The sequence below is a fragment of the Typopeltis vanoorti genome, chromosome 21, assembly GCF_054136105.1.
Source record: "Typopeltis vanoorti isolate ZY-2024b chromosome 21, IOZ_Tvanoo_1.0, whole genome shotgun sequence".
In the NCBI taxonomy this organism is placed as follows: domain Eukaryota; kingdom Metazoa; phylum Arthropoda; class Arachnida; order Uropygi; family Thelyphonidae; genus Typopeltis; species Typopeltis vanoorti.
Genome location: NC_143569.1, coordinates 45849033 through 45876729, shown reverse-complemented (window position 1 = coordinate 45876729; position 27697 = coordinate 45849033). Strand labels below are relative to the sequence as shown.

At 33.4% G+C, this 27697-nt stretch overlaps 3 protein-coding genes across 3 annotated transcripts; all 3 read right to left on the bottom strand.

Moving 5' to 3' along the window:
* Nucleotides 1–3798: 3798 nt before the first annotated feature.
* LOC150094821 (zinc finger BED domain-containing protein 5-like) lies at nt 3799–4134 on the bottom strand. The gene has a single exon (XM_090411672.1). The coding sequence runs from the start codon at nt 4132–4134 to the stop codon at nt 3799–3801; it is 336 nt and encodes a 111-aa protein (XP_090267798.1).
* A 50-nt stretch (nt 4135–4184) lies between these two features.
* On the bottom strand, nt 4185–4631 carry LOC150094820 (protein ZBED8L-like). The gene has a single exon (XM_090411671.1). It carries the CDS (start codon nt 4629–4631, stop codon nt 4185–4187), a length of 447 nt encoding a protein of 148 aa, XP_090267797.1.
* A 117-nt stretch (nt 4632–4748) lies between these two features.
* LOC150094819 (zinc finger BED domain-containing protein 5-like) lies at nt 4749–5466 on the bottom strand. Its single transcript, XM_090411670.1, has 2 exons — nt 5355–5466; nt 4749–5113 (listed from the first exon to the last, which is right to left on the bottom strand). Exons 1-2 carry the CDS (start codon nt 5464–5466, stop codon nt 4749–4751), a joined length of 477 nt encoding a protein of 158 aa, XP_090267796.1.
* Nucleotides 5467–27697: the final 22231 nt, after the last annotated feature.

The following is a 27697-nucleotide window of genomic DNA, read 5'->3' as shown; positions in this document are numbered from 1 at the left end:
TAATTTGTTACCCTCTATAACAGTGATGGCGAACCTATGACACGCGTGTCAGCACTGACACACTTGAGGGTTTCAGGTGACACACTTTGGATGTTGAAAACTATTGGTATTCTGATGAAAAAACTGCGATAAATCATGTAAGATCATTGAAAGAACTTTCTACCAGTAGTCAGCAACAGAAAAGTCATTAAATGTAATGTCAGTTTGTAATTTCAGTTTACTAAATTAATTTTATAATATGAATTCATAGATTTTATATCAATGTCCTATTAAATAAATAGCCTAATATATCTACAAGTCACCATCTATGATTAAGTAGTTAAATTTATAATGCATGTATGCAAGTGGCACATCAACAACGTCAATATTTAAAAAAAAAAAAAGTTTGACACACCTGGGTAAAAAGGTTCGCCATCACTGCCCTATAATAACAACAACAAAAAAAAAAGTCCCGGTTGAGATTCCAGACGTGTGTGGCGTCATATTTCCAGGACAATAATAAGTTCCGCTTTTAGAGTTCAGTATAATTATGGTACAGTGCTTTTTTACCAAACGTTTTTATTCGAGATTAACGTGTTTAAAGACAGCATATCATTTACGTGTTATTTTAACAATGAAAACCTAATTACTGAAGAACATTTTATCATTAAACTAACTGAATAATTAATTATTAAAATGTTAAAGATGAAAATGCATAATTATAGTATTAATTATTGTTAGAACTGACAAATGAATTCAATAATATTATCCGCTATTTCAACGAAAACTCACTATAAACGATGCATCTGTAGTAAAAATTAAACTAGAAGGAATCCCAAAACTTGCTTGTAATCAGAAGGGGAAAAGCATGTTGAAAGTACTCTTATCTTTCCGATATCGTTACTAATATTATTCTGTTTAAAGGTTCATTATTAAAATTAATTATTAATTTTAGTAATTAATTAAATCTAGACAATATGAGTTGGTTTGCTTGTTGCTGTTGTGTCGATATGTGTCGCTATTTGCAGAGTGCCATCGCGTGTATCGTTTCGATAACAGCCATAACTAAATGGTACCTTCCATCAAACCCGCATATCGACTGCAGTGATGTAGACTATGATTTCTATCTTGATTTATGGCAGGTAAGTGTAATCTAATAATTACGCAGAAAATGTAGTGGTTTAAATGAAAACTAACTAAGTAAATCTTTTCTTCGAATTTCTTCCACAAAACCTTTGCCATCATGGAATAGCTGCTTTGTGATTGCGTGCGGGCACATACACGTCTCAAATATTCTATATTAAAACCTCTAAAATAGAACAAGAAAGCAAAACACCACCATAAAGGAGTAAGTTATAAAATGTTTGCCATTCAAGGTTTCTTTAAATTCTGTTTGTTATTAATTTATTTAACGTCATTCGTATAATGTAACTCACTGTTAAAAGAGTAAGTACTAATTATTGAAAACGAGCTTAAAATGACAAAATTTCTCTGGTACGGTTTCGAAACTTTTTAAGTTTAACTATGAAATAAAAATGGATTTATAATATTCCCTACGTTCATTAATTTATTGCGCAGGAAGTGAAGCGTTTAGGTTTGTTTTTATTAATTACACATATGCACCTATAAAAAGTTAACTTATAGAAAGCACAACTTTACAACATCAGATTGGCTGGGATAAGAATAGTCTCACTGCAGCCCATGCATGTCGTACGAGGAGACTAAAATGGGCACCCAGGGAGGGTAATCGATGGCAATGTAGCCAATGAAGTTTTAACTGAGGCTCGACTATTGCTGTTATCCTCCTACCATGATCAGAGCTTATAGCGCTATATTACCCCACCCATATATATATATTTTCTTCTACAGAGAACGGGGAATATGAAAAGCATACTTGCTTCACCCATCTAGACAAAAACAATTGTGGTTATGATATTGCGAGTGTTGCCATAGATAATCTTTTTAAGTCTAATGCCCATAAAATCATGAAAAATATAAATCCTGACTTTATTATCTCAAATATACAGTTTTATTAGCGTGAATGTTTACTCTCTATCTATCTTAGCTGGTAAGATAAATATATCTTATAAAAAGATAAAAATATGAAATAATTAGCACCTGCTTTATGACATCCATGCTAAACTCGATATTATTAATTCTAGCAATACAATACAAGTAGAACTTCGTATACTAATATAAAAAGTATATTATAAAATTTATGTTTGACAACAACTAAGATAAATATGTGTGAGCCTCTGTATTTCAGTTGATTGGATAGATCTGTGGGAAAGAAAGTTCATATCAATCAGAGAATCTGTACACGCCTTGATGGTGTATATCAGGGGTTCTCAACCTTTTCCAGTGGCGTACCACTATATTTAATTCAGGATATTGGATGTACCAGTAAGCAAATATATATTCTGGAAAAGCGTGATTTGTTGGTTCCAGGGGCAAAATAAGAATTTCTCTACAATACTAATGATTTATTTAGTTATTCATTATTTTATTTTTGATATGTATTGGAGAAACAGATACTCTTTGAATCTATTCAATGGATTGTTCTGTAAATGTGCAATTTTTAAAAATTAAAATAATAATGAGTGCATACATAAACGGGCACCCAGGGAGGTGCCCATTTATGTATGCACTCATACATAAATTTGACAAACACAGGAATATGTGTTTGTCAAACACATATTCCTGATAATGGTACTCTAGTTCTCAAATATAAATATAAAACATAAACATAAATCTTAAAAATAAATAATATGAAATATGCGGATGATCTCGTCCTTATTGCAAGAACCCCAAATGAACTACAAAAGTTGAAAAACAAAGCTAAACGAAACTGCAAAACATATGACATGACAATAAATATACAAAAGACAAAAGTGATGAAAATAGGGAGGAACGGAATTACCATCTCAGCCACCCTAAACGGAGAACAAGTAGACAACTTCATGTATCTTGGATCAAAACTAACAGAAACAATAGATGAACTCAAAACAATCAAACACAGAATAGCGATAGGATGGACCACCATGAGAAAATTACAGAAAATCTTGAAAACAAACAAGATATCTAAGCAAGCCAAAATCAAATTATACGAAGCAATAATTATACCAACAGTCATCTATGGAGCAGAAGCGTGGACAGTTAAGAAAAGAGAGGAGAAAAAACTGCTGGCATTTGAAATGAAATGCTTAAGAAAAATAAATAGAACAAGTTGGATAGAAAAGAAAACAAACAGCACAGTCAGACAAGAATTATTGTATAAAAAGACAATAACAGAAAAAATTAGAAAACAACAACTGCGATGGTTTGGACACACTGTACGCGTGGATGCAGACAGACTGCCTAACGTCCTAATCAATACTTTTCCAACTGAAAAAAGAAGACCCAAGAATTACTGGCGGAAATTAATAAAGGACATCTCGGGATGCAGAACATATAAGGAACGTTTTCGAACAGCAAGGAATAGAGAAGACTCAACCCGTCTTTGACGGAAGAGAAGAAGAGAGAAGAGAAAGAGAGAGTTCTCAAATAAACTTACAATCAGTACAAGCTATAAACGGAATATATTTTAATTACAGATCTCACATTCTCCTTTCCGTGTGAAGATTGTGCTTGTTTATCTAAACATAGCTTCTTAATGTCTGGTTTCAATTGACTTAATTTGAGTCTTAAATCAGGTTCAACATTCAACTTATTCCTGTACTTGTTTTAGATATAAATGATATAAATGAATAGAAGAAAACCCACATTCACAAAGGTAACTAGTTGCAAACACCAACACAAATTTTACAGCTTTTTCTGAGATCATTGGATATTCATTTCCTCTTGCAACCAGAAGTCTGTTAAATCCATCTTCTTGATCGTTTGCCTGAGACTTCCGTCGCAGGAGAGCTCAATCAGTTCATCTTTCTCGAAAGGAGTTAACGTTTCTGGTAAGATGTCATCAATGGAAAACGGCTCTTTAGTCCAAAATTCTGAAGCCAGGTTTTCAGGGAAGTATTCCTTGAAATCTGTGATTAGATTCCCAAGATGCTTCTTTATATTCACTGCCAGGTCACCGTGAAGAAGAATTTCATTCTCAGTTAAGAAAGCATCCAACAATGGAAAGTAACACGTGTTTCCAGTATCGATTTCTTTCATGATGAAGCCAAGGTATTTCCTAAGAGCCGAGGTTTTATCCCGTACCAAGATTAAGGAAGTACCTGCAAGCTCGTATTCAGCTGGTTGAGGTGGCAAAATAAATCTGCCAGGTAAGTCAAACGGACAAGCCACAGTTCATCAGTGAAATAATTCAAGTCTGATTCTGAGGATTTGTCAGAGAGATAAATTTTCACTTCTGAACGAAGTTCAAACACCCAGCTCAATAAATTTCCCCTCGACAGCCACCTAATGTCGGTGTGAAATAAAAGAGAATCATATTCAGCACTCATTTCATTGCACAAAATGGAAAATAGTCGTGAATTCATAGCTCTGGACTTAATGAAGTTAACAATTCTCACACTTTCATTTAAAACTGTCTTCAGAGCAACAGGCTTTCGTGCGGCTAAAGCCTCGCGATGAATGCTGAAATGTACAAATTTTGATTGTGAAGCTACTTCTTTAATTTTTGCAACAACGCCACTGTGTTTCCCAACCATTGCACGTGCTCCATCAGAACAAACACCAACACATTTATTCCATTCTGTATCATTCATTTTCATAATTGGTCTAATTTTGAAAATATTCCATTTGAGGTTGTTCGAGCAGGCAGTGGTTCACAAAACAAGAACTCTTCCTTCACTGTTTTCCCATCTATAAATCTTATATACAGTAAGAAGATGAGCCATGCTGGTAATGTCAGTAGTTTCACGCAATTGTATGGAAAAATATTTACTAGCCTGAACTTTTTCTATTAACTGCTCCTTAACATTTGAAGACAAATCTGAAATTCTTCGTGATACGGTATCATTGGATAATGGAATCATTTCAAGTTGTTTTGGTGCCTTTTCCCTCAACATTATTCTAACCATATCTGTAGCTGCTGGTAATATGAATGACGCTCCGATCGTGTGAGGTTTTCCTGCCTTAGCTCTTCTTAAACTGACTTCATAAGATGCCTCCAGAGCCTTCGTGATAAATCCTGAAAATGAGGATATTTGTTTTTTCCTTGCTGACAAATCGGACAGTTTTCTCTTGAAATTAATATTCCAAAGGTTTGTGTTTTAAATCGCCATGCTTGTTTTCAAAATGACGTTTAGGAAGGGAAGGCTTCATCGAACGTTTTGATAGCGTTTCATAACAAATCACACACTGGGGACCAGGTGCGGTTTCTTCTCCTTTATGTGTGAAACCATATGATAAATAACTAAGATTATATTTACGTGCACGGGGCCTTTTGTTGCATTCTTGTACAACGATGTCCTCCGTCGGTTGGTTAGGATTCGAAGTAGTGGCTTCTTGCAGAGAAGAATTGTTTCCCCCGCTTTCACTCATTTCCCCCTTCGATCTTTTTGAAGTCCCAAAAATCTCACATTCAAAGACAATAATCTAACACCCACCACTACTTTCTTAACTGTAACTGCGGCTCGCAGCTAAACAAGCGACAACGGACAAACTGTTTCCCATCGTTGTCCGGTCAAATATATTCGAGTTACTTTCTGGCATTGTCATTTGATTAATACTTATTAAATTCAAATTGAACTTCTGTATTATTTTTGTATATTAGTATACAAAAGTTTTTAATGATAATGTAAAATCTAATTGTTTTCATTTAGTTGCATGAAATATTTTAAGTAGAACTGTTAAATATTTGTGCATACATTTTTAATTCTCAACTCATACTGCGAGTAAAAATTATGTTAAATTTACCCTTTTATTTTATACTCTGTTTTCGTACCACCCGGCAGTGGCTCACGTACCATAGGTTGAGAATTCCTAGTGTATATCATTAATTTGAAGTTTCCTGATGATAATGGATATATATCATTAATTTCATATTTCACGAACAGAACCCCTTCACTCACATTTTTTTGCGTACTTAAATATCTCGCCGTGGGCATGGATATTTGTGATTGTCTGTGAAAATACTAGTGGTGTTGGTGGGCGGTAGATGGCGTTGGTGTAGTTGATGATTGTAGTTGCAGTTCGTTATAGTTAGTAGATTGACTGGTGGAGACAGAGTTGTAGAGCAGGTGCCTTCCCCTCGATGCGTGTTCGGACTCCCTGGAGATGTCGTGTAATAATAATAATAATAAGAAGAAGAATTACAGGGTAATATTTTAAGGAGTAAGAGGATAAAAAAATTCAGAACTTTTCTCTGACAGATACATTTCTTAAATCATATTATCATCTTAAATGAAATAATTTGATAATACAATAGAGAATATTATAGATCCAGCCATATTTTATAGCTAAATATAGAAAAACGCTTCGTATCTTTATCAGACAGCTTATGAGAATATAACCTTATCAGAGCTCTAATTTAAGTACAGTGAAGCCTAATTAAAGGCGAACATAAGGCCTCCTAGACAGAGCATGTGCCTTATAAGTAGAGTATATCAAGGCAACTCTAATACCGAGGGTTATATTCTCATAAGCACTCTGGTAAATTTTTTAAACTTTCCTTAAATTTATTTTTATATTTGGCTATAAAATATAGCTGTATCTATAATATCATCTATTTTAATAGCTTACTTATTTCAAATTGAAGTCATCTTTTAAAATTTCTTATAGGCCACATAACATTCTATCCTAACTATTCAGCTCTCCGGTGAATGGTACGTTCTGGGATTGAGCCATTCCTGGATCCTGAACTGGTCATGTATTAGCTACAAAATCAGTCTCCGGCCAAGATTAATATGAGTATACGTTGGAGATAAAAAATAAGTAAATATATTTCTGTAGAATTTACCGACAGAGCTAATTCATATTACTTACGTGAAACTTTTTTCCATTGAACTTAAAATTCATATCAGAGATAGAGAGAGAGATTTAATCTTAAGTTTTTTTTTCTCTCTCTCTCATTATTTTGACGTACTTCTATTTTGCTTTTTACAGAAAGAATGTAACAATAAACGTCAATCAATCCTGGGATAATGCTGTCAGTTTTAATGGCGCAGGTGATTATTTTGTTGGCAGTCTAATTACTTAATTATTATTACATAATCGAGTCTCTAAGTGTCCATATTCACGAAACCTAGGATCATATGTCCAAAGTGATGGATGCCCAGACTCAGTAAGGAGGATCCAATTAGGGTGGATAAAGTGGAAGAAATTGTTGGGTTTCTTGTGTTGTCAATCAAATTAAAAGGAAACAAATCTATAAAATGGTAGTAAGACCAGCCGTGAGACCTGGCAGATGACCAACAGATGGGAGAAGAGAATAAACGTAGTAGCTGAAATGAAAATATTGAGAGTTGCAGTTAGTATAACAAAATTGGATACGATTAAAAACTTGCAGATCCGGGAGGCAATGAAGATAACCCAAGTATCTAAGAAGATTAAAGAATGGAGGTGAGGTGGTTCGGTCATTGTATGCAGCGAGGCAAAAGCTTTGTTGGATTTTTTATCCCATCCTGGAATATAAAATAGAAATCATTGTCATAGATTACTCTCTCAGGCCCACATTATACCATATGGGCATTCAGAGTTAAATCTGACACAATATGATATTGCTAATTCTTATTCCCATAAGAGTTACCAAATTCCAATTTCTTTGGTAACTTGCAAAAGGCTGTGAAATACTAACTGCATTCTCTGGCCTTCTGTATCTCATGCAAGCTTAAAAAGCTGAGTTTGTGGAGCTAACACCCTATTTCCCTTGTATGAGGCTGGCTATCTCAACTTCAGCTGAGAAGTCCTTATGATGGTTCATCGCGTTTTCGATGGAATTCGAACTTAGGTAATTTTAACCGAAATGTAAACGTCATGACTGGGCTATGAAGCGTCTGACATCTGATATTTAAAAAAAAAAAAAAAAATTTGTTTTCCTCTGCAGATTGATATACCACGTAAAACTATTTGAATAGTGTAAATCAACTAATGTGTATTCCATGTTTAGTATCTATAGCAAGGCTTTCAGACTATGGAAAAATAAATATAATATTAATATAAATAAAAAAAAATATAAAATAAAATAAAAAAGCAAAAAGAAATTTTTAGCCCAACTCACCTTAGGAAAGTATTATAGGATTACAAAATATCATGGGCGGGTACCAGATAAAAATAAACAAAAAATAAAGTACGCTAAATAATTATATTTGAATACTAACATTAGTTAATTTTGACTTTCAGGAAGAGTTATTGCTTCGTAATAAGCTTTTAAAGTTTGGAAAATTTTAAATAAAAAGAATTAAACTTCAAGATACAGTACATATCTCTTTGATGTACACTTCCCATTAAATCTTTTTTTCTAACCTAAATTTATTTTCTCTCCGGTAATGAGAAGATGTAAAACATATAACTAAGGTAAAGAAAACTATTTAGTACAGTACTATTCGTGCAATATTTAGCATCGCCTTGTCTCTAAGTTTGGAGGCCCCGCTTTGCAGGCCTTTTCACAATGCAGGACATTCCGACAGCTTATGCTTATGGTCAAATGTATTGGTACGTTATCAAAAGTGAATGACATTCATTCTTTCTTTCTTTACTCTCGGTTTAGCATAGCAGTCACCAGAGGTAAGAAACCCAGAAACCCTTTAAACTACGAGATCTTCCTGACAAGGAAGATCTCGTAGTTTATTCTTCCGTTTCCAGAAGACAGCGTCTTCTCTAGTTGACACAACTAGAAGTCAGTTAAGCATTTATAATGTTCTTTTTTTTCCTCATTATCCTTTCATCTATCACACTGGTGACGTATCAATAATCTTAACATGAAATACTTTATTTAATAAATATCTTATTTATCTTTATGAGTGTTTTTATTTCTCTCAGTAAAACATTTTCCAAACGCTTTCAAGACTCCTGAACTGCGGTAGTGTTATCTGTCCGCCGCCAAATAACACTACTGCAGTTAATACAGTGTTGCTTAATATGGATAGAGTAGAATCTGATGGGCTATTCGTTTATTTCAAAGTTGTAGCTTCTCCTGTTATTCAGGATTCGTATTTCCTAAAGCGTGGCCACACGTGTCTTTTTTTGTTTGTCTCACTGCCTCAAAAATGGCGGACTTCAATGAACAGCGCATGCGTGACAACTTCTGATTGAAAGTAGAAAAAATCGAGGAACTTGTTACCGTCTGCTAGTTAATTAATCATTAGGGAATCCTATGAGTATACTAAAATATTTTGCCACAAAAATGAACATGCAACAGATCAGCAAAATCAACTGTCCGTTTATAAATTGTAAAATTTGTTACTTCCTTTCAGTTATTCTCCTTGGATCGGCATTTTAATATCATATTAAGAGATTTTTATTTTTATTATGTTAACATTTATATATTTTTATTTCATTATATTATTATTTTTTCAGAATTTAGAACCCTTCATATGACTATCTGGACATGTCTCCTGATCACAAATTTTATTTGACTTTCGTCTACAGTAAAAGAGATAAAGGAGAACGTATCACATGCCTTTCACTATTTCATGAATAATGCTGTTTCGTTTATGGTGAATTTATTATTTCATTAAAAAATGAAGCTTTATTCTAACACTTGGGAAACGGGTATCGAGATTCATCACTGGATGCCATAGCTTTTCAACAATTAGCTATCCAATGACGACGAGCTCTGCACCACAGAATTCGAATCTGGAAACATTGCTTGTATGCAGCAATTCATTGTAGAGCAGTCTCTAGAAGGAATTTTTCATATATTCATTTTGCCTCTTGATATCTAATCTTGTTCATTGGAGATGTCAGTGTGCGTGTGGAGAGAGGGGAATAGTAATACAGTACACCGTCAAATATCCCGAAAGTTCTTGCATTGTCTCACTGATATTGTAAGAGATTATTAGACATCAATGGTGATGATTATCCAATTAGAATTTTTAAATTTCTTTTTTCTATTCTAGGTTGGTTTTCCATCCTATCCAGAGGGAAGTTCCTTGTCGATTTATCTTATTACAAAACTGCTTATTGCAAATTGAAAGCGAGAAATATTGACGTGAACTTTACCTTTGTTGATGACACTGGTCTAACATTCAATGACAACGTGTTGTTGATCGAACAACATTTGTCTGATTAGAATTATGAGGATTTTATTGCTGTGGAAATTTCAATCTAATGTCAAAGAAATAATTAATTAACTCACTTCGTGATAATTTCTTCAGTGCACTTATTTAAGAACATTGAGTTCCGTGACGAAATATACTGTGATGTAAATAGCTGTTCTTTTGGAAAGATCTGTAGAATGGGGGTGGGGTCACATAAGAAATTCACATGGTAAATTTGTTATGTGACTCCCACTCACTGTTGATGTAGTCTTATATAAACTAACTACTTTAGTAGTGGGTGGGCAAAGGTTTTTTTGTTTAATTATTTTTATTTATTATGAATTTTTTTTATAATTTATTTTTTACATAATGTAAAAACCCTGCTGTAGAGACCAAACAGAGAATCTTTTTAAGCCATTTCCGTAAGGCAGAGGTAATGGTGGTGTTCTCATACTTGATGACGAAATTCATATCAAATAAACAAGGGATTTTCCCTCTCAAGGCCGCTCAGGTTTTTCATCCTGCAAATAGGCAAACTGGTTAGATGGGCACACGCAGTTTATACACCAAAATATATTCAATAGACATAATACTTACCACTTTACTGTGATAAATTAAGGTTAATAAATACATAGATATTTGGCCAGTTTTCTGCTTAAGGATCTGTAAATACGGTGATTAAGGAATGAACGACTATAACGGGCATTTATTTTTTTATTTATCTAGTTTTAGATACCTTCTTCTTAACATACCATATGCTACTTCGAGGTTTCGAATCGGCTTCCGATTTTAGTTGAAAATTAAATAAAATACTAACCTTCATATTTAGTTTAACTAGTTATGCTTATTTGTTTTATTTGTTTTTCATTTAATATCAAATTAAAACAAAATCCATTATTTGAATTGCTGGAATCAGGCAAAAAAAAAAAAAAAACAAAAACATGAACAGAAAATGGTTCAACAATATTTCGGAGACTTTGATATCTTATGTCTGAACTGATTTTCAAAGAATCCTGTGAAATGTAATGTCTTACATTTTCAGATTAAATTCAACTATTCAACAATAATACGCTTGTTAATATTTGTTATTAGCAGAATGTAATTTTTGGCCTTAATCTGGTGAAAAACTTAAATAAACGATTTCATTTACCCCTTTCTGCTGTAGAGACCAAATTACTACTTTTGAAGCTACTTTTGGTCTGCAATAAGTAAAGTGGCGATTCACGCAGGAGAGTGAAAATAATTACTACATAAATTATTATTATTATTTACCATTTCTTTTCCTTCATCATGTGCCATAATTTATACATGTATACACAAAAATAAAATAAATTGTATAATATATAATATTTTATACCTTCAGATCATACTCTTAACATCATGCGATTTCAAATGTGTATCTGTTATGTGGTGTCACACTCTGCCGAATCATTTTAAATATTATGTTATAATTTTAACGGTAATTAGAATTTAAATTAATTATGATAGTTGTAGCGAACAATATGTTAACGGTAATAAAATATATACCAATTTTTTAAAAAATACATTTTAACTGATGTCATCGTAAAAATTATTATTATTGATAATTTTTGATTGATATATCTTTGATTTACTTCTTTAATTGTTAATTAAAAAAAATAAAAGACAGAAAAATTCATAAAAGAGTAATTAGAAAACTCAAATCATTCTATAAAACCGAATACATATGCACTTTCACTTGAACTTTGTAAAGGAACTCGTTGGAATGTTACTCAAGATGACTATTGTACATGTGCAAATATTTCAGAAATCATTAAAAAATATAAAGCAATGTTATTAAGTTTAAATTATTATAATAAAAGCTTAAAAAGGCACCTAAAATCTTCAATTACAGTGCTATATAAAATAATAATAAATTTTCAAAATGAGTAGTGAAAAAAAAAAAGGAATTTCGGTGAATACAGTGCCAATAGAAAAGCACATGTGGTATTTAAGTGTTAACACTTAATCGAAAACATTTCCCAAGAATTTATCACCAAAAGTTGAACTAAAAAGGGTAACAAATTAAATACCCAAAGTTTAAAACCAGATATAACAAACTTGATAACAAATTAAACACCCAAAGTTTAAAACCAGAAATAACAAACTAGATTTAACGATGCCACGAAATTTCATGAAATGCGACTTTTATATGAACATTAACATGGTGTATTAAAATATTCTAATATAATTATAGAAATCTGGTAGATTATGAAAAATATCTCATTATTGGAGTTGTATAATATAATCTAAAAATTGTTCTATACATACTTACATATGTATTTTTATAATGAGAAAGTAAACACTGTTAGAGATTATTACAAATGATCAACATGTTAATAGGAAATAGGAAGCGACAATGCGGTGAGTACAGAGATTTCAGAGAATATAAATTGTTCTTCATGGTGGATGTCAATTTAGCCGCCGTGCTAATATTTTCGGGAGGAACCGAGATTTTAGCATAAGACATCTGAATGAAATATAAAAGGAATATAAAGCAAGACAAGCCTTCTACCTAAAGCATTATTAGTAATTTTTATATAAAAATAAAAAGGTGTATTGAAAGATTGTAAACAACGTATAGATTTGGTAAAATAACGAGTATTTTCTAAGCCTAGAGCGCCACGATATTTTATCAGCAAAATGCTGGTATACTCATCTGGGTACATAGGGAGTTGAAAACCCCATACCATCATACAAGAAGTCTAAACATCTCTTCCTCTCTATTTCAAAAATAAGTGCAGTAAATAAATATACTTGTGATTTGCATTCCCTTACGTTTTGTTGAATAGCTGCTGTACTTGAAATCCACGAGGATAATAATTCCCTGTCTCATTTATAAGGTTGTAAAAGGGTTTTACTGTTCTCTCTTTCTCCAGCATCGCAATCTTATTGGACCTTCATCAGCAGTCAAAGTAAATTAAGCTGTTTCATGGAGACAGCCGTATTTATAGCAATTGCAATTTATATATGGATCAAATGCACTCGTTTACAATGGAATGAATGAAAACAAAATCAAGTGATAAGTAATCTTGTAAAGTACATGATAAAAGGAGACAAATGTTTGATTGTGTATTGTACATATCAAAGTGAAATAGCATGAATTTTCCCACTTCACCGGGAGGTAGATGTAGACAATCTCCCACGCTAAGCTTGGGCCTGAGTTAATTTATCAAGATAAGCGTGTTGGAGTTTTTGTGTTAATACCGTTCTAACTTTTTCAAATTGTTAATTGGCCTCACGACGATGTCAGACACAAGAAAGGTAGGCCGTATAAATTACCGAAGGTTTTAATTTTTTTTTTTTTTTTCGGATTAGCGCTGAGGTCACTGAATCGATGCGATATGCCGAAGAAAATATAGACGGAATCAGAATGCGAACAACATTGTTTGCATATTTTTAGCTTCCAAGGATTCCCTCTTGTCCTTTCACCGCCCTCCATAAAATAAAAAATTCCATTTACAGAAATCCCGTATGACCCTTTCAGAAGTTTGTATATCTCAATCATAACCCCTCTATCTCCTATTTGCTGGTGTCTGCAGTCCAGAAATTCTCATCCTGTCTTCATAATCAGAATTCCACAATCCTGATATCATTTTAGCACTCGACTTTGCACTCTCTCCAATATATCAGAATCACAACGGAAGCCAGGAGACCAGACCAGCGCACAGTAGTCCCAAGTGAGGTCATATCAAGCCTTGTAAAGAGGCAAAACATCTTTTGAGTTGTATTTGCAATTTTTCTACATAGTCCCCTCAACTTCATCTTGCTATCTACTAACACTCCAAGTTCTCTAGTCTGATCAGTCTCTTCTATCCTAATCCCACCAATATAATACGACATTGGATAGGTAATCATGCCGAAGTGAATGACTTTACATTTACTGACATTGAACTGACATCCATTTTCCCATGCCCACAATTCCAACTTATTCAAATCATTCTGCAAGTACTGCATATCAGCAGCATTTCTGATTACCCTACCTATCTTTGCATCATCAGCAAATAGCTGTATGTCGCCTGTCAAATCCTTCCCAATATCATTAATGTACAGACGAAATAAGAGTGGACCAGGCACTGATCCTTGTGGTACACCACTGGTAACCTTAAATCTCGCAGACGCATCCTCCATATATCACTTTTGATATCTATCAGTCAGTCATCCTCTTAATTGCGCGAATATCCAAACCCATATTCTCCAATTTATGCAATAGTGTTCCATGCTGTAATCTTCCAAGATTTAGCAAAATCTAAAAGTATCGTGGTGTATCCATTCCCCTTGTCTAGTTCAATGGTAACATTGTTATAGAATGTGAGCAAGTTGCTAAAACACGACCTTCCCTTAGTAAACCCATGTTGTTCATTGCAAAGTAGAGATTCACTGTCAACCCATTTCTGAATGCGAGCCCTAACCAATTTCCCCCAAATCTTCACCACCATTCCTGCAATATATACAATAATGGAATTACCATACATTCTTTCCATTCCTACAGAATCTTTCCTATTCTGAGACTCATATTAAACAGCCTGGTCAAAGGAATGGCCATTTCAGCTGAACACTCTTTTAACACACGTGCTGATATTCCATCAGTCCCTATTGCTGAATTCTTATTCAATTTGTTTAACAGCTCTAATACCTCCTCCTCATACACTTCAGTTTCTTCATCTAGTGAAGAGGTTGTAGTGAGCTCAATGTTTTGAACACCAGGTTTTTTCAAATAGCTTTTAGCAAATTGGGCACTCATTAGTTGAACAACTTCTGCATATGTCCGCTTCACACCATCTGCATTCAGAATGAAAGCAACTGTGGCAAAGGTAGTATAAGCTTCAACTGGTATCACCTTGGTTTGCGAATATTTTAAATAGTGTTTGACCATTACAATATTTTCACTAGATTGAGCCATCGCCAACACAACGTGTTTCTTCCTTCACCATATAAATTATATTGTGGATTATTATTAGAAATTAAATTAATTAACTTTGGCGCACTAAAATGGTTGCAGATCGTAACCATATCGAGATATTGTAATCCCAATAATAAAGCTATGACGTGGTTGAATTATCGGTTGAGTTATTACTAATTTTTGGTAAAGAGTTTTTAATTTTTTGATAAAGTCTCCCTTTTAGACAATCTCTTCGAGGGTGAATTTAATGAATCCTTTAATGAATAAAGCGAAAGCCCATCTTCGACGGTCTAAGATGATTCTACAGTAGTATATATTGTTCGCTACCTGGTCTTTTAAGAATTCATTGCACGGATTTGTATAAGGTAGATTGAAAGTTATTCTTTTTTAAGTAGTATAGTATAATTTAAAAATTATTCTTTATATTTTTATATAAGTAATATGTTTTCAATATATTTTCAAAAACTTTTTCAATTATTGGAAACCTTTTTGATTATACTTAGTTCCGAAATCCGGAGTCCTGAATTTTAAAGGTAGCTACGATTACAATGAATCTGAATTGTAATGAATTTTGATTAATCTAATGAAAAAAATATAAAATAAAACTTCGGAATGAAAGTTCAATAGTATAAAATTTGAAACTGATGTAGCTACTGAGATGAATCCCGTTGCTATGCTTGGTATTACGCTATTTAAAACCACGCATACTACCAGGCACATTCATTTTATTTGAGCTCCTCTCCCGATATGCTGTAAATCTTAAATCCAACCTTATATTTTAGTAACGTGGGTGGGTGAGTTAAGGAATAGATAATCCTGGTCCTCTGATCTAGAGAGACACAACAGTGGATCTTTTTCAAGCCATTTGAAGTCTTTAGTAAGCAGGATAGTGGTCTAACACCTGAGGATGAAATTAATCTCCCACCTGAAACATTTACAGATATCCATACCCACAGTGGGTTTCGATCTCGCCTCTTAATTGGATAAAATACGAAGATTTGGGACAGTTAATTTTTGAGAGGATTTTTTCTTAGAGGGTTTCTGTCCTGTCTGTGATAAGAACCTACGAGAAATCATTCTTTGAAATCATTAATCAATAGCCAGTAAAAGGCAAATATACAACTCCTGGTTAGAGTGCTTTTATATTTTAAAGTAACACAATACTAAGGTAACTCAAGGTAACCACTGTTTGGCTGCTACGTTATATAACAACAGATATTCATCATGATTTCCAATAGATATCTGTTAGATATAATGGAGAGATATATATTAATGCTATTCAACTTGTAATGAATGTAAAAAAGGAATGAATTCGACACTTTTCAGCGCGACTCTCTCTCTATAATAGTTTCTAATAGTTTATCAAATGGACATCAAAAAAATGGAGGGTCGTTTGAAGAGTAAGATTTGTTCAGGCAGAAGATCAAAGTTGTTGAGTATGTGTGTTATCGACGCACAATGATAATATTTCAAACAAGTGTCATGACCGAAAGTTACAAGATTATGCCAATAGTAAGTTTTACGAATATGACGGTGTCGCTTTGTTATAACTTCCAGTATTGAGAGTTCTATTTTGCCCGATATGTTCAGACATGTTGCAGTGATCTATTAATCTGAACTGTAAGGGGAAAATGAAATCGATGCCTCCATTGAATGTGTAAAATCTAATATCATAGAGGTTCACCAGCGATGAAATTCATCTCATCTGAATAACGTGTGTATCCTCATAGATCATTCCAATGTTCATCATCTGCAAACAACTGTATTTCCCAATTCAAATCTTCCCAAATATCATTAAAAATACAGCTTGAACAGCAGTAGCCCTAAAACAGACCTCCCTGAGCACAGCCAATCTACAATCCAATGAACTAGTATATATTATATTGAATTTATTATGCCGTTGCGAGTTAACTTCCTCAGGCAGCATGTATGTTACAAAAGGAACTCGAGATCAAAGAGTGTTAGATTTGATTACAGTGTAAGAGGGGAAGGTCCCAGGGAACACGACGTAAACGTGCCTCACTGCCCTTTTAATTTTATAATTAAAAATATACTTGTAGGATGGTGGTTTCGCAGATTCATCTGGTTTCTCTTAAAATTTCAATATATTATGGACGAAGATACTGTTTTTAAAATACGATCTCATTGGTCAGTTGATAATATATCGGTTTATCCACATAGCGTACGTTTTTACGAAAAATACATATGAATCGTTGAATTTTCTTAAGGTTTGTTCTCTTCTTTTACTTAACACTTACAGCTCTTCATCTTATCATTTCACTATCCAGTAACTAACAACAACAACAATGTTGGAAGTTTTTTTTTCTTCACTTGGTTAGGCTATAATAAATTTAGTTTAATCCTTTATCCAAGTGTAAGCAAACAAAGCTTGCGTCTGAAGCAACTTCAGGACTGAGGTAACTCGTGGTAAAGGTGGATCAAGCTCTCATCATTCCTTGTCTTAGTATCTCCCTTCATGCAAAGAACATCTCCTTGCGGACATGTTTAATGCTATGCATTAAGAGAAGGAAGATACTAAGACAAGGAGTGGTGAGAGCTTGGTTCCACCTTTACCACGAGTTGCCTGAGTCCTGAAGTTACTTCAGGAGCAAACTTTGTTTGCTTACACTTGGATAAAGAATTAAACTAAATTTATTATAACAACAACAATAATAATAATAAAACTTGAAAAACATAAATACTTGACCGGTACTAAAATTTATCAACAAAAGAAAAGCTGCAAATAGTCGAAAATTCATAAACAACATTTAACTGCAAGCTAAATATTATCGAAAACTTATCTTTTATCGATTGTTTTTTATAACCATTTAATGTAATTTTATTATTGGTAGTTTTATAATTAATGTAAAATTTATAACTATTTTAAAACATTAATTTTTTAAATAAATACAAAATTATCTTAGTTTATACTTAAATTTTTATTAAATATATCCTTTTATTTAATTAAAAACATATTGAGACTAGAAACATACTAGAAGGTAGGATGAAATATCCACTGTTCAATAAAGATGCAATTTAAAAAAAAGTTCCGATATTTAAAACAAAAATTGTAATAAAGCGGTATGTCTGAGAAATCAATGCACAACAATGCTTTCTAATACGTAATTTTAAGAACGGTGAAATAAAATTGAATTTGCCCACAAGTGTCGCTGCAGTAGTAAAGGTTTAGCGACCTCTCTTCGATGAAGTTGATAGCAATAATAATTTCAAGGTTCGCAGCCCAAAACGGAACGTTACAGATACGACTAGAGAGGCGTGAACTCCCCTTCAAAATGATAAAAATTGAATTGAAGATAAGCTGGTGATATTTACGAATTTTAGCATTTTAAAACCTAATAATATCATATAAAAAATGATAATTGACAGACGACAAATTAGTGTTTGATATTTGAATTTAATGTTTTATTTCCATTATTGTAACAAGGAATGAATATTATGGAGAAAATTTAAGAAACAAAAATCTCAATACTATTTTAGGTATTGTTTCCTCTTGCGGAGAAAGAAAAATATAATTAAGGGTCTGAGTGGACTTACGATTGGTTTGTATTAAGATATATTCCCTTGCTGATTTATCTGCTTTTCAGGGAAAAAAAAATTTTTTTTTTTCGGAAAGAAAAATCTTTGCCACCTCCCTGTAAAACTTGCAGACTCACCTTTAGCTGAAAAGTGTTTATAGTAAGAAAAAGAAGACCGAATATTTAAATTTCAAAATAATAATAATAAATAAATAAATAATAAGCAGTGACCGACTATCTCATATATTAGGGAAAATCCCTAAGTGTTTATTTCTTCAAGACACATTGAAATGCGTTGAAGATTCAGATTCACTGCATACACACGGTTTCATTTGATTTTGTGCTCTTTGTTAATCAAGCAACAAGAAAAAAATTAAATTTCATATGTCTCGTACACTGGTGTCCAAAACTAAGGACGAACAATTTTCTGAAGATTACAATTGCCAATTCAAACCAATCAGATTGTGAGAATTTGTGTAACTTCCGATTTCGAGTAGAAAGCGGGTGAACATTCAAATTTTCATTCAAGGATAAAAGAGCAAAAGGCTGCGCTAATCGAATTGTGTTTGAAGGAAGCTCTTTTCGTGAAAGAACAGTTGCAAACTTGGATGTCTTGTAATGTCTAAAAGACAGCATCCAGGTGATTTTACAAGGGAAGAATTCTTGGAAAGCTTGAAGGAGGCGGCAGAATCTGATATTTCCAGAGAGTTTGGAATCTCACATATCATTGTATCTGGGCATCAGGTCAAGTGAAATGCATTCCGGACGTTTGGTAAGAGGTCTCCCTTACTCCTTCATGCTCCCACTTCGTGCTCCCACGGGGCACGAAGATAGATATTTGGTTATAACAGCAAAACATAATCGACGCACCACAGCAGGTCAACTAGCAAGTCAGCCCTATTCAGTTTGTCGAGATACGCGGATATCTCGATAAACTGTGGCAAGATCTGTAAAAGTAGGCCTATACGCCTGAAGGCCTGCAGTCTGCGTCCCTTTATCCGCAGCTCGTTTTTAGTGACGTTGTATCCAGAAAAACTGGACAAGACACCAATGGGCTAATGCACGTTTTACAGATTCGAGTCGTTTTAGTCTTTCCTCGGATTCTAGACGACACTTGATCTGGAGTGAAAGTGGTACTGCTTACCATCGCGAGCGTGTCCATGAAAATGATAGATACGGCGATGCTGGCGTCATGGTGTGTGGGGAGGCATTATGCTTAATGGACGCATCGAGCTACAAGTGCTGCAAAAAGGGCCTAGGACTGGTGAACGATTTTGCAACCAATTTCTTCAACGTCAGTTTTGATTGTGTCATGGTGGTGTAAGGAAATAATTTATTTGTATGGATGACAATGCCACACCACGTCGTACACAAGCAATGGAGATACTTCCGGAGACTGATGATATTAATCAAATCGAGTGGCTAGCACGCTCTCCAGGACGTAACCTCAGAACTGCCTGAAATTCCACTCCAGAAAACAATCGAAGCCTCATCCTTGCCCTGAAGGAGGAATGGGTCATTTTGTCTCAAGAAGTCCTGATGTAAAGCATGGTACGGTGTTGTGAGAGGTGAATCGCACTTGGGGGTGAACAAATTCCATACGGATCTCTCTCTCCACATAGTTTTATGCAAGCAATGTACATTAATTCTTAAATACGTCCTTAGGGAAATTTGTGACTTTTGTCAAAAATTGCAATTTAACTTACGAGATTTATGACACATTTTTGTGTAATATAATTTATTAGTATGCTGATAATAAATTTATATTCACATTTAGCTGTAGTGTCATGAAAATTTCTTCATATACTAATAAAAATCTATTTCGTCGTTAGCTTTTGGCCACCAGTGTATATTTGATATTGACCCAGATGTTTTATTAAATGCATTTGTTCTTAATGCCTTAATCCACATAATGTAATTTGCTTTACTGCAGCATATCTCGGGACGAAGCCTTTTTCAACTAATCGCCCAGAAGAAAAATATCAGTGAACCTGATTCGAGACATTTCACCAAAGAAATTGTCAAAGCTTTGAGCATCATGCACCGCCAAGGTGTGTAAAAAGAATTGTAAATAATATTACTTATAAGATTTTCATAATTATTTATTGATTAGCATAATCTCATGTTGTTCAATAAGCTAATAGTTCACGTTAGTGATGTTATGCCCAAATGAAACAGGAAATGGAGTGAGTTGTTCCATACCAGGATGACCCGAGGCGGAGGTCATCCACAGCTCTAATCAATGACTGAATAATCTATTTTCTAGGAATTTTTTCTGGATTCCTGTCTATTTTAGGAGATGAAAAACTCTAGTCACCCGAAAGAAAATCCCGTAATCGCCTGGTTAACTCGCCTTCACATGAAAATACCTTTGTAAAGGTTCTTTACGTCCTAGACAGGATTATAATTTAACCAATGCCGTCATTCTTACCGATAACGATGGATCGGTAATTACAAATGGTTCCCGAATTGTATTCCTAATAATAAATAAATAAAAAAAATCGACGATGCCTTTTATTTCCCTATAGGGAGTAGACGAGACGGTTTTTTTTAGCCCTATCTGACTTTTTGAGACCGAGGCGACAGTTCAGTATCACTAAAATATAAACGGCATTGTATGAAGAGAGGCGGCTGACAAGTGTCGCCATCTTGTGGTCACGTTTAGCTTTAGGCGATGAGACGATGAGCGTTTTGCATTTTAGCCTTTCTGATGGCACAAAGAGAAAAGGTGTTTAGTGAGAATTCGCAAAAAAAAAAAAAAAAAAAAAATGAGCTGCTGGATGCAAACAAGACTTTCTATTTTTGTAGATTAGAACCGATAAACGAATTATGCCCTTTAACTTTTTGTGTTTTTGAAAATATTTTTGTGTGTTTTCAGAAAAGCAAAAAATAATCTTCAAATGTGTAATGTCATATTTCCAGAATTTCCAAATAGATATATTTTTAAGAGAATTACTGATACTACACTTTTAAATGTGCAGAATCTCAAAACAAATATTTTCAGATTCTACACATTTAAAAAAATAAAAATTAGTAGCTCGTATGTATAGCATTTCTAGTTTGTATCATTTATAATGAGAACATCGATGAGATCATAACCTCTTTGTTCTCTTTCATAGTAGGTTTCTAAAAACTGACTTAATTTCTCTAAAAACTGTTAATAAAAATCAAATAATCCTTAAAATAATATAAGATTTGTACAGCATCTCTTATATAACTTAATATTTATTTTAAATTTAAATCCGCTAAATAGCTACACCTTCTTTAACTTCACTTATTGCTATTATAAGTTAATGTATTATCCTGTTTAATAGTGGAGAACGTATATTATCTCTAACCTTATGGACTTAATTCTAAATGACTACTTCCTTAGCTTTACTATCTACAAGTATTTCCGTCCAGTCAGTTCTGTTTACCTTAAATCATAACCACATGGAAGTGGAAACAATCGTATATACGAGGGAGGAGGATGGAAAATTCTGATAAACACCTAGAACAAAAATGATATTAAAGCAACTGATACCACCACAAGAAAGAAAGAGAACAAATTATTACAATTTGATGAAACATGGGGATTATAGGGTTTTAAGATATGTTTTTTCTTGTGGTTATATCAGTTGCTTTAATATGATTTTTGTTCTTGGTGTTTATCAGAACTCTCCAGACCCGTCCCCACTTCGCACAACACTCAAACTGTGGAAAATTTTTGTTGTTGATGATGTTTGTTTTTGGGTTCTGCTGAATATGCCTTCTTTGAAAAAGATTTCATGGTAAGAACGCAAGTTATGTGGTACTTTAAAACTTCACGATTTAGACAAGTTCAAGTTTATCCTTTCAATCTTTCTTTAGGTGTTATCTCATGACGGATGATTCGGCTTCCAGGCTTTCATATAAATTCAATTAATATTAATTGATAGAGTGGTTAATCTTATCTAAACAATCTTCTAAGTCAATTCAATGCATACGTTATCCGAGGGATTCATTTTGCAAGGGAAAAACCCTGCCAATCTCTGTAAGAAAATATCAGTAAACCATCAATTTACAAACTCTTTTTCGCATTCTAAACGAGATGCAGACCAGGAAAGAGAGAGAGAGATAGAGAGGGGTGTCGTCTTTATCGACTTCGCCAGAGGTATTTTAGTATCTATCTAGAAAAGAAATACTATATCGCTGATTCTAAGACGTCGTATTGAAAGATGCACGATTATGTTCGGTCACTAAGAAAAAAAAATCACTGCAGCAGACTACTTATTGACAATATCCAAACAATAAAGAACATTTAAACATATACATATCATTCTCCGAGTTTTTCTACACCTTCTCTAAATCCAAGACGTTAATCTTCACTTTGATTCTTTTCAATTATTTTCTACTGTTGATGTTCTCATTTTCGCAACCCTTCAATGTGTTGCTATGCATCATTTCTTAAACGAGTGTTCCAAGTTTCTGATATTTCTTTCCAAGAAGCTGATACACATTGCGCATTTGTTTATGTAGATGCTCTCTTTATATTAGCAAAGTGTTACGGGAAATTAATGGACAGATAGAAGGCATGTCTTTTAATTGTGAACAAGATGAACTGTCCTACGAATAAATTGATTGAATTCTGTTTGTAAAAGATTCTTAATATTTCATCGTCAATATTCGTTGTACCAATCCACGGCGATTATAATTCATCTTCATGATCACAAATGGAATTTGACAGACAGATGTTTTTTTTTTTTTTACGTTGCTCCCACCCACGAAAGGTTATGTGCAAACCTTTATAGTACATTTTGTATCGTCAGTCAGTGAGCTAACGATTTTATTTCTGTTTTTTTTTATCAATTTAGCCGTATATAGTGTATTGGGTACAATATATTGCATTTTTCACGCTCGGCAAACTTCTCTATAGACCAAACATGGAACTTTATAAAGCCACTTCGGGCCTCCAATAAGCGTCGGAGGTGGTATCACACTGGGTAATGAAATTCATCTTTCACCTAAAGACAATCACAAGCATCCATGCCCACAGTGAAAACCGATGTTTTCAAGTACCGAAGAGGTTTTCTACTAATTTTTCTCCGCACCTGGTAGAATTTTAAGATTTTCACTTAATTAAACTATAATACTTAATTAATTCATCCTTTTCTTATCTCTCTTTTAAAATTATGTTGCTTTAAAGATATAAAAACGCATTATGAATAAATTGATTGGACAAATTTAAGTACCTTGTTTTATGACATGAACTTCTTTTTCCTAACATACTGAAATTCAGAAACCTGTTCGATGTCAATTATTATTAGTATTAATACTAGTATTAAATATTTTATTAAATATATTCAATTATTATTATTATGTTTTTACGTATGATCGTACATAATAACTCAGTTTAATTTTTCTCTGTTAGCAAACTCTTCAGCAACAACGTGACTTTGTTAACTGCAGAAGCCAAAGATTTTTCAGAGAAAAAGGTTTGGGAAAAAAAAGCCTTTTAAACCAAAATTTCCGATACTAGTGATGGAAATATTCCTTTGCTAACACAGCCTTTCTATAAACATCGAGAAATTACGCAAATTGATGAGTTATTTGAAAATAAAAGAGTAATATTAATAAAAGTAAAGCAGCTTCAAAAACGAAAATTGGAAATAGAAAAAAAAACTGAACTGTTGAAGGATACAGTAAAGAATTTTATTGTGTAAAATAAGGAATAAAGCATCACTAGCTGAAGAGAGATGCAACGGATTTGAAACTGATAACCACAGAATGGGAGTTGATTACTTTCTTTACCCAGCGTGCACTCCTTGCGCGTTTCGATCAAGTCACAGCAATTTCTGCAAAGATATAAATAGTATGATGATACACATGGGAATATTTTTAAAACCTTTTAATCCTGGTTTTCTATATATCCTACAACACTCTCTTTACATCTCAATCAGAATATTGCTGTCTTATTCTTCATTGCGTATTATATTTTATTATTATATTTACTCTCTGATTGTGTTTAATTTTTTCTTGACTATTATTTATAAGACTATTACACTTTTTTTATATAATGTTCGTCAAGTAGCTTTATTTTATTATCCTACATGTTTCGCCAATATTTTTCTATCGGCATATTCAGGGAATACAAACTAGTAAGCTATATGAAGGTAACAGACTAGGTTATAACTGATGGTTCTAATTCATACAAAAAAATTAGTATTGAAAGAGGCGATGCGCGTGTCTCGGGAACGTGATTTATTCGTTATGGCTCATGATGTAATTGTCATGAAAGTTCATTTCTTTGATGTTTAATGATCTGATTAAAGCTTTCCAAATTTCTGGTAAGGTTAGACCTTGATTCTTATTACCACATAGACAACGTGATGACGTCCAATACATCAGTACTATGACTATTCCATTTGTCAGCAGCATTTCCAAAAAATTAGCTAACCTTCTAAAACCACATAATATCAGAGTAGCATTCAAGCCAATCAACACTCTTCGGAAATTTTTAAGATCACCGAAAGATCCTCATCCATTCTACAAGTACTCTGGAGTATATAATATTCCTTGCTCATGTGGTATTAGTTATGTAGGTCAGACCTCTAGATGCTTTGAAACGAGAAAGAAAGAACACACAAGATATGTCAGAAACAACAGACAAGACATTTCAGGCCTTTCTTGCCACTTTGCCTCTACTAACCATCACATTGAGTGGGATAAGAGCTACTTATGCCCTATATAGAAGATAACTACCATTCAAGAACCTTCAAGGAAGCAGCTGCAGTCGCCCGTAAAACTGAAAACCTAAACAAGAATCAAGGTCTAACCTTACCAGAAATTTGGAAAGCTTTAATCAGATCATTAAACATCAAAGAAATGAACTTTGATGACAATTACATCATGAGCCATAACGAATAAATCACGTTCCCGAGACACGCGCATCGCCTCTTTCAATACTAATTTTTTTGTATGAATTAGAACCATCAGTTATAACCTAGTCTGTTACCTTCATATAGCTTACTAGTTTGTATTCCCTGAAGATGCCGATAGAAACATTGGCGAAACATGTAGGACGATAAAATAAAGCTACTTGACGAACATTATATAAAAAAAGTGTAATAGTCTTACTCTCTGATTTTTTCTGAACGAATTTGCCTGCTCCCTGAATAGCATATTTCATTCAAAATACGCAAGGAATGGAATCAATTCCTCGTCAATATTCTCCAATGGCTAAATCTAACTGCGCATGACTAATACTTTATTCCCGCATGTGAGAGTTGGGTCAACTTTTTTCAACTCAGAGTGTAAGGAATTTTTCAATTCTATCACGAATCTCATAATAAAAGTAATTCTCTCATCAAATATTTATTTTTGAAGCTAGAGTAGGTGAAAAAGTCCTTCATCGTTAATAATCAAGAAACTTTAAATAAGACAAGTTGTGTACGAAATTATCTGTCTACGTGAGGATAATTTTATATTAATTACAATTCTGTTATTCCACTTGTTTTCGAAACTTTCGTGAAGTATTGACATTTTCATCTTTGAAGGTACAATTCTCTTTTGTTCTTCGGGGGGAGGGGTAGAAGAGCAAAAGATTATTCCTATTATTTTTGTGACGTCATATTGCATTTTTGCAAGTAATTTTGTAGTGTAGTATACACGTTTTAAATAACGTACGTAGATCTGCATACTTTAGTATGTAGGCGATAATATGGCGCTTTGTGGGACACCGTGTTTTACCTGCATAGCCCGGTTTGCCTATTTTTGTTACTTGTGTTCTGTTTGACAGATATTTCCTGAACGCAGTATGCGGTGTTCCATTATTCCGGCTGAATATAGTTTGGTCAGCAGTATGCCATGTTCAAGTGTATCAAAAGCTTTGGTTAAATCAAGAAGTATAAGGACAGAGAACTTGGTTTTATCGAAGGCTTAGTTTATGGCGTCAGCGATGTCTTCTAATAAAGTGATGGTGCTTTTTGTTTTCTGGAAGCCGTATCGGTTTTGTGAGATGATGTTATACTTTTCCAAAGAGTTCTGTAGTCTGGTGTGTGTTATGTTTTCAAGAATTATACTTTCAACATTATATTTTCATTTATTGCTTAGTAATATAATATTATGCATTTTAAAATTGATACATTATTACACTATACATGGCAATATTCATATTTTATATAATAATATTATTACATTACATTTAGTCATTTTAATATTAGTATTAATTTATAGCCTGTGTAGCTCAGTAGAAGTGGCGTTTGCACTCTACGGTGTTCGAATTTAGTCGCCGCCTGGAGGAACTTTTTCTCGACCGGTTTCAGAGTTAGTCGATCTCTGGCACTGGCTAGCGGGTTTTTCCTCCCGGAAACTCAAGAAAATTGGCCGTCGAACCCACACTGTTTTCAGACATTAAAAATATTGTGTTAGGGACCACCACCAGATGGCGGCACTTAACATTTAAGAAAAATTTAAGTTAACACTTAAATTTTGCTTAACTGAATGAGCCATTCCATGATGAGTCTAGGGTACATATGGTAGTTTGATGTCATAATTATTTATTGTAAATGTTTAATTTTACATTTTAAATTTAAAATTAAAAATAAATAAATTTTTTGAATTTAAATTTTGCCCTCGATATATATATATATATATATATATATATATATATATATATATATAATAAAAACAACAGAAAAATCATTATAGCCGGAGATTTAAATGCTCAATTGGGAACCAGTAAACCAGGAATACACCAAAGATTTACGAACCAGTGCCAAATAAAAAAATGGAATTAAATTATTACATTTTGTAGAGATGACGAAATGAGAATAAAGAAAACTTTAATACAAATGGATATCATAACACATAACGATATAATAACAAATGGAAACGTTGGATTTAAATAAATAATTGATATCCAAGTTCTGCATTAGTTACCGGAAAATTACAATCGGATGGGGTGAGGGAGTAGCATCTACATAGAGATCTATAAGACTAAAGGAGAAAAAGTTAAAAGATTGACCATTTATAGGAAGATAGTATTAAAACACTACATCAACGAAGAATAAAAGACAAATTTCAATGAAAACACAGAAGTGAATTAGAGCTGGGAAATCTTTAAAAATAATATTAAAGAAGTAGCATGTGAAGCCTTA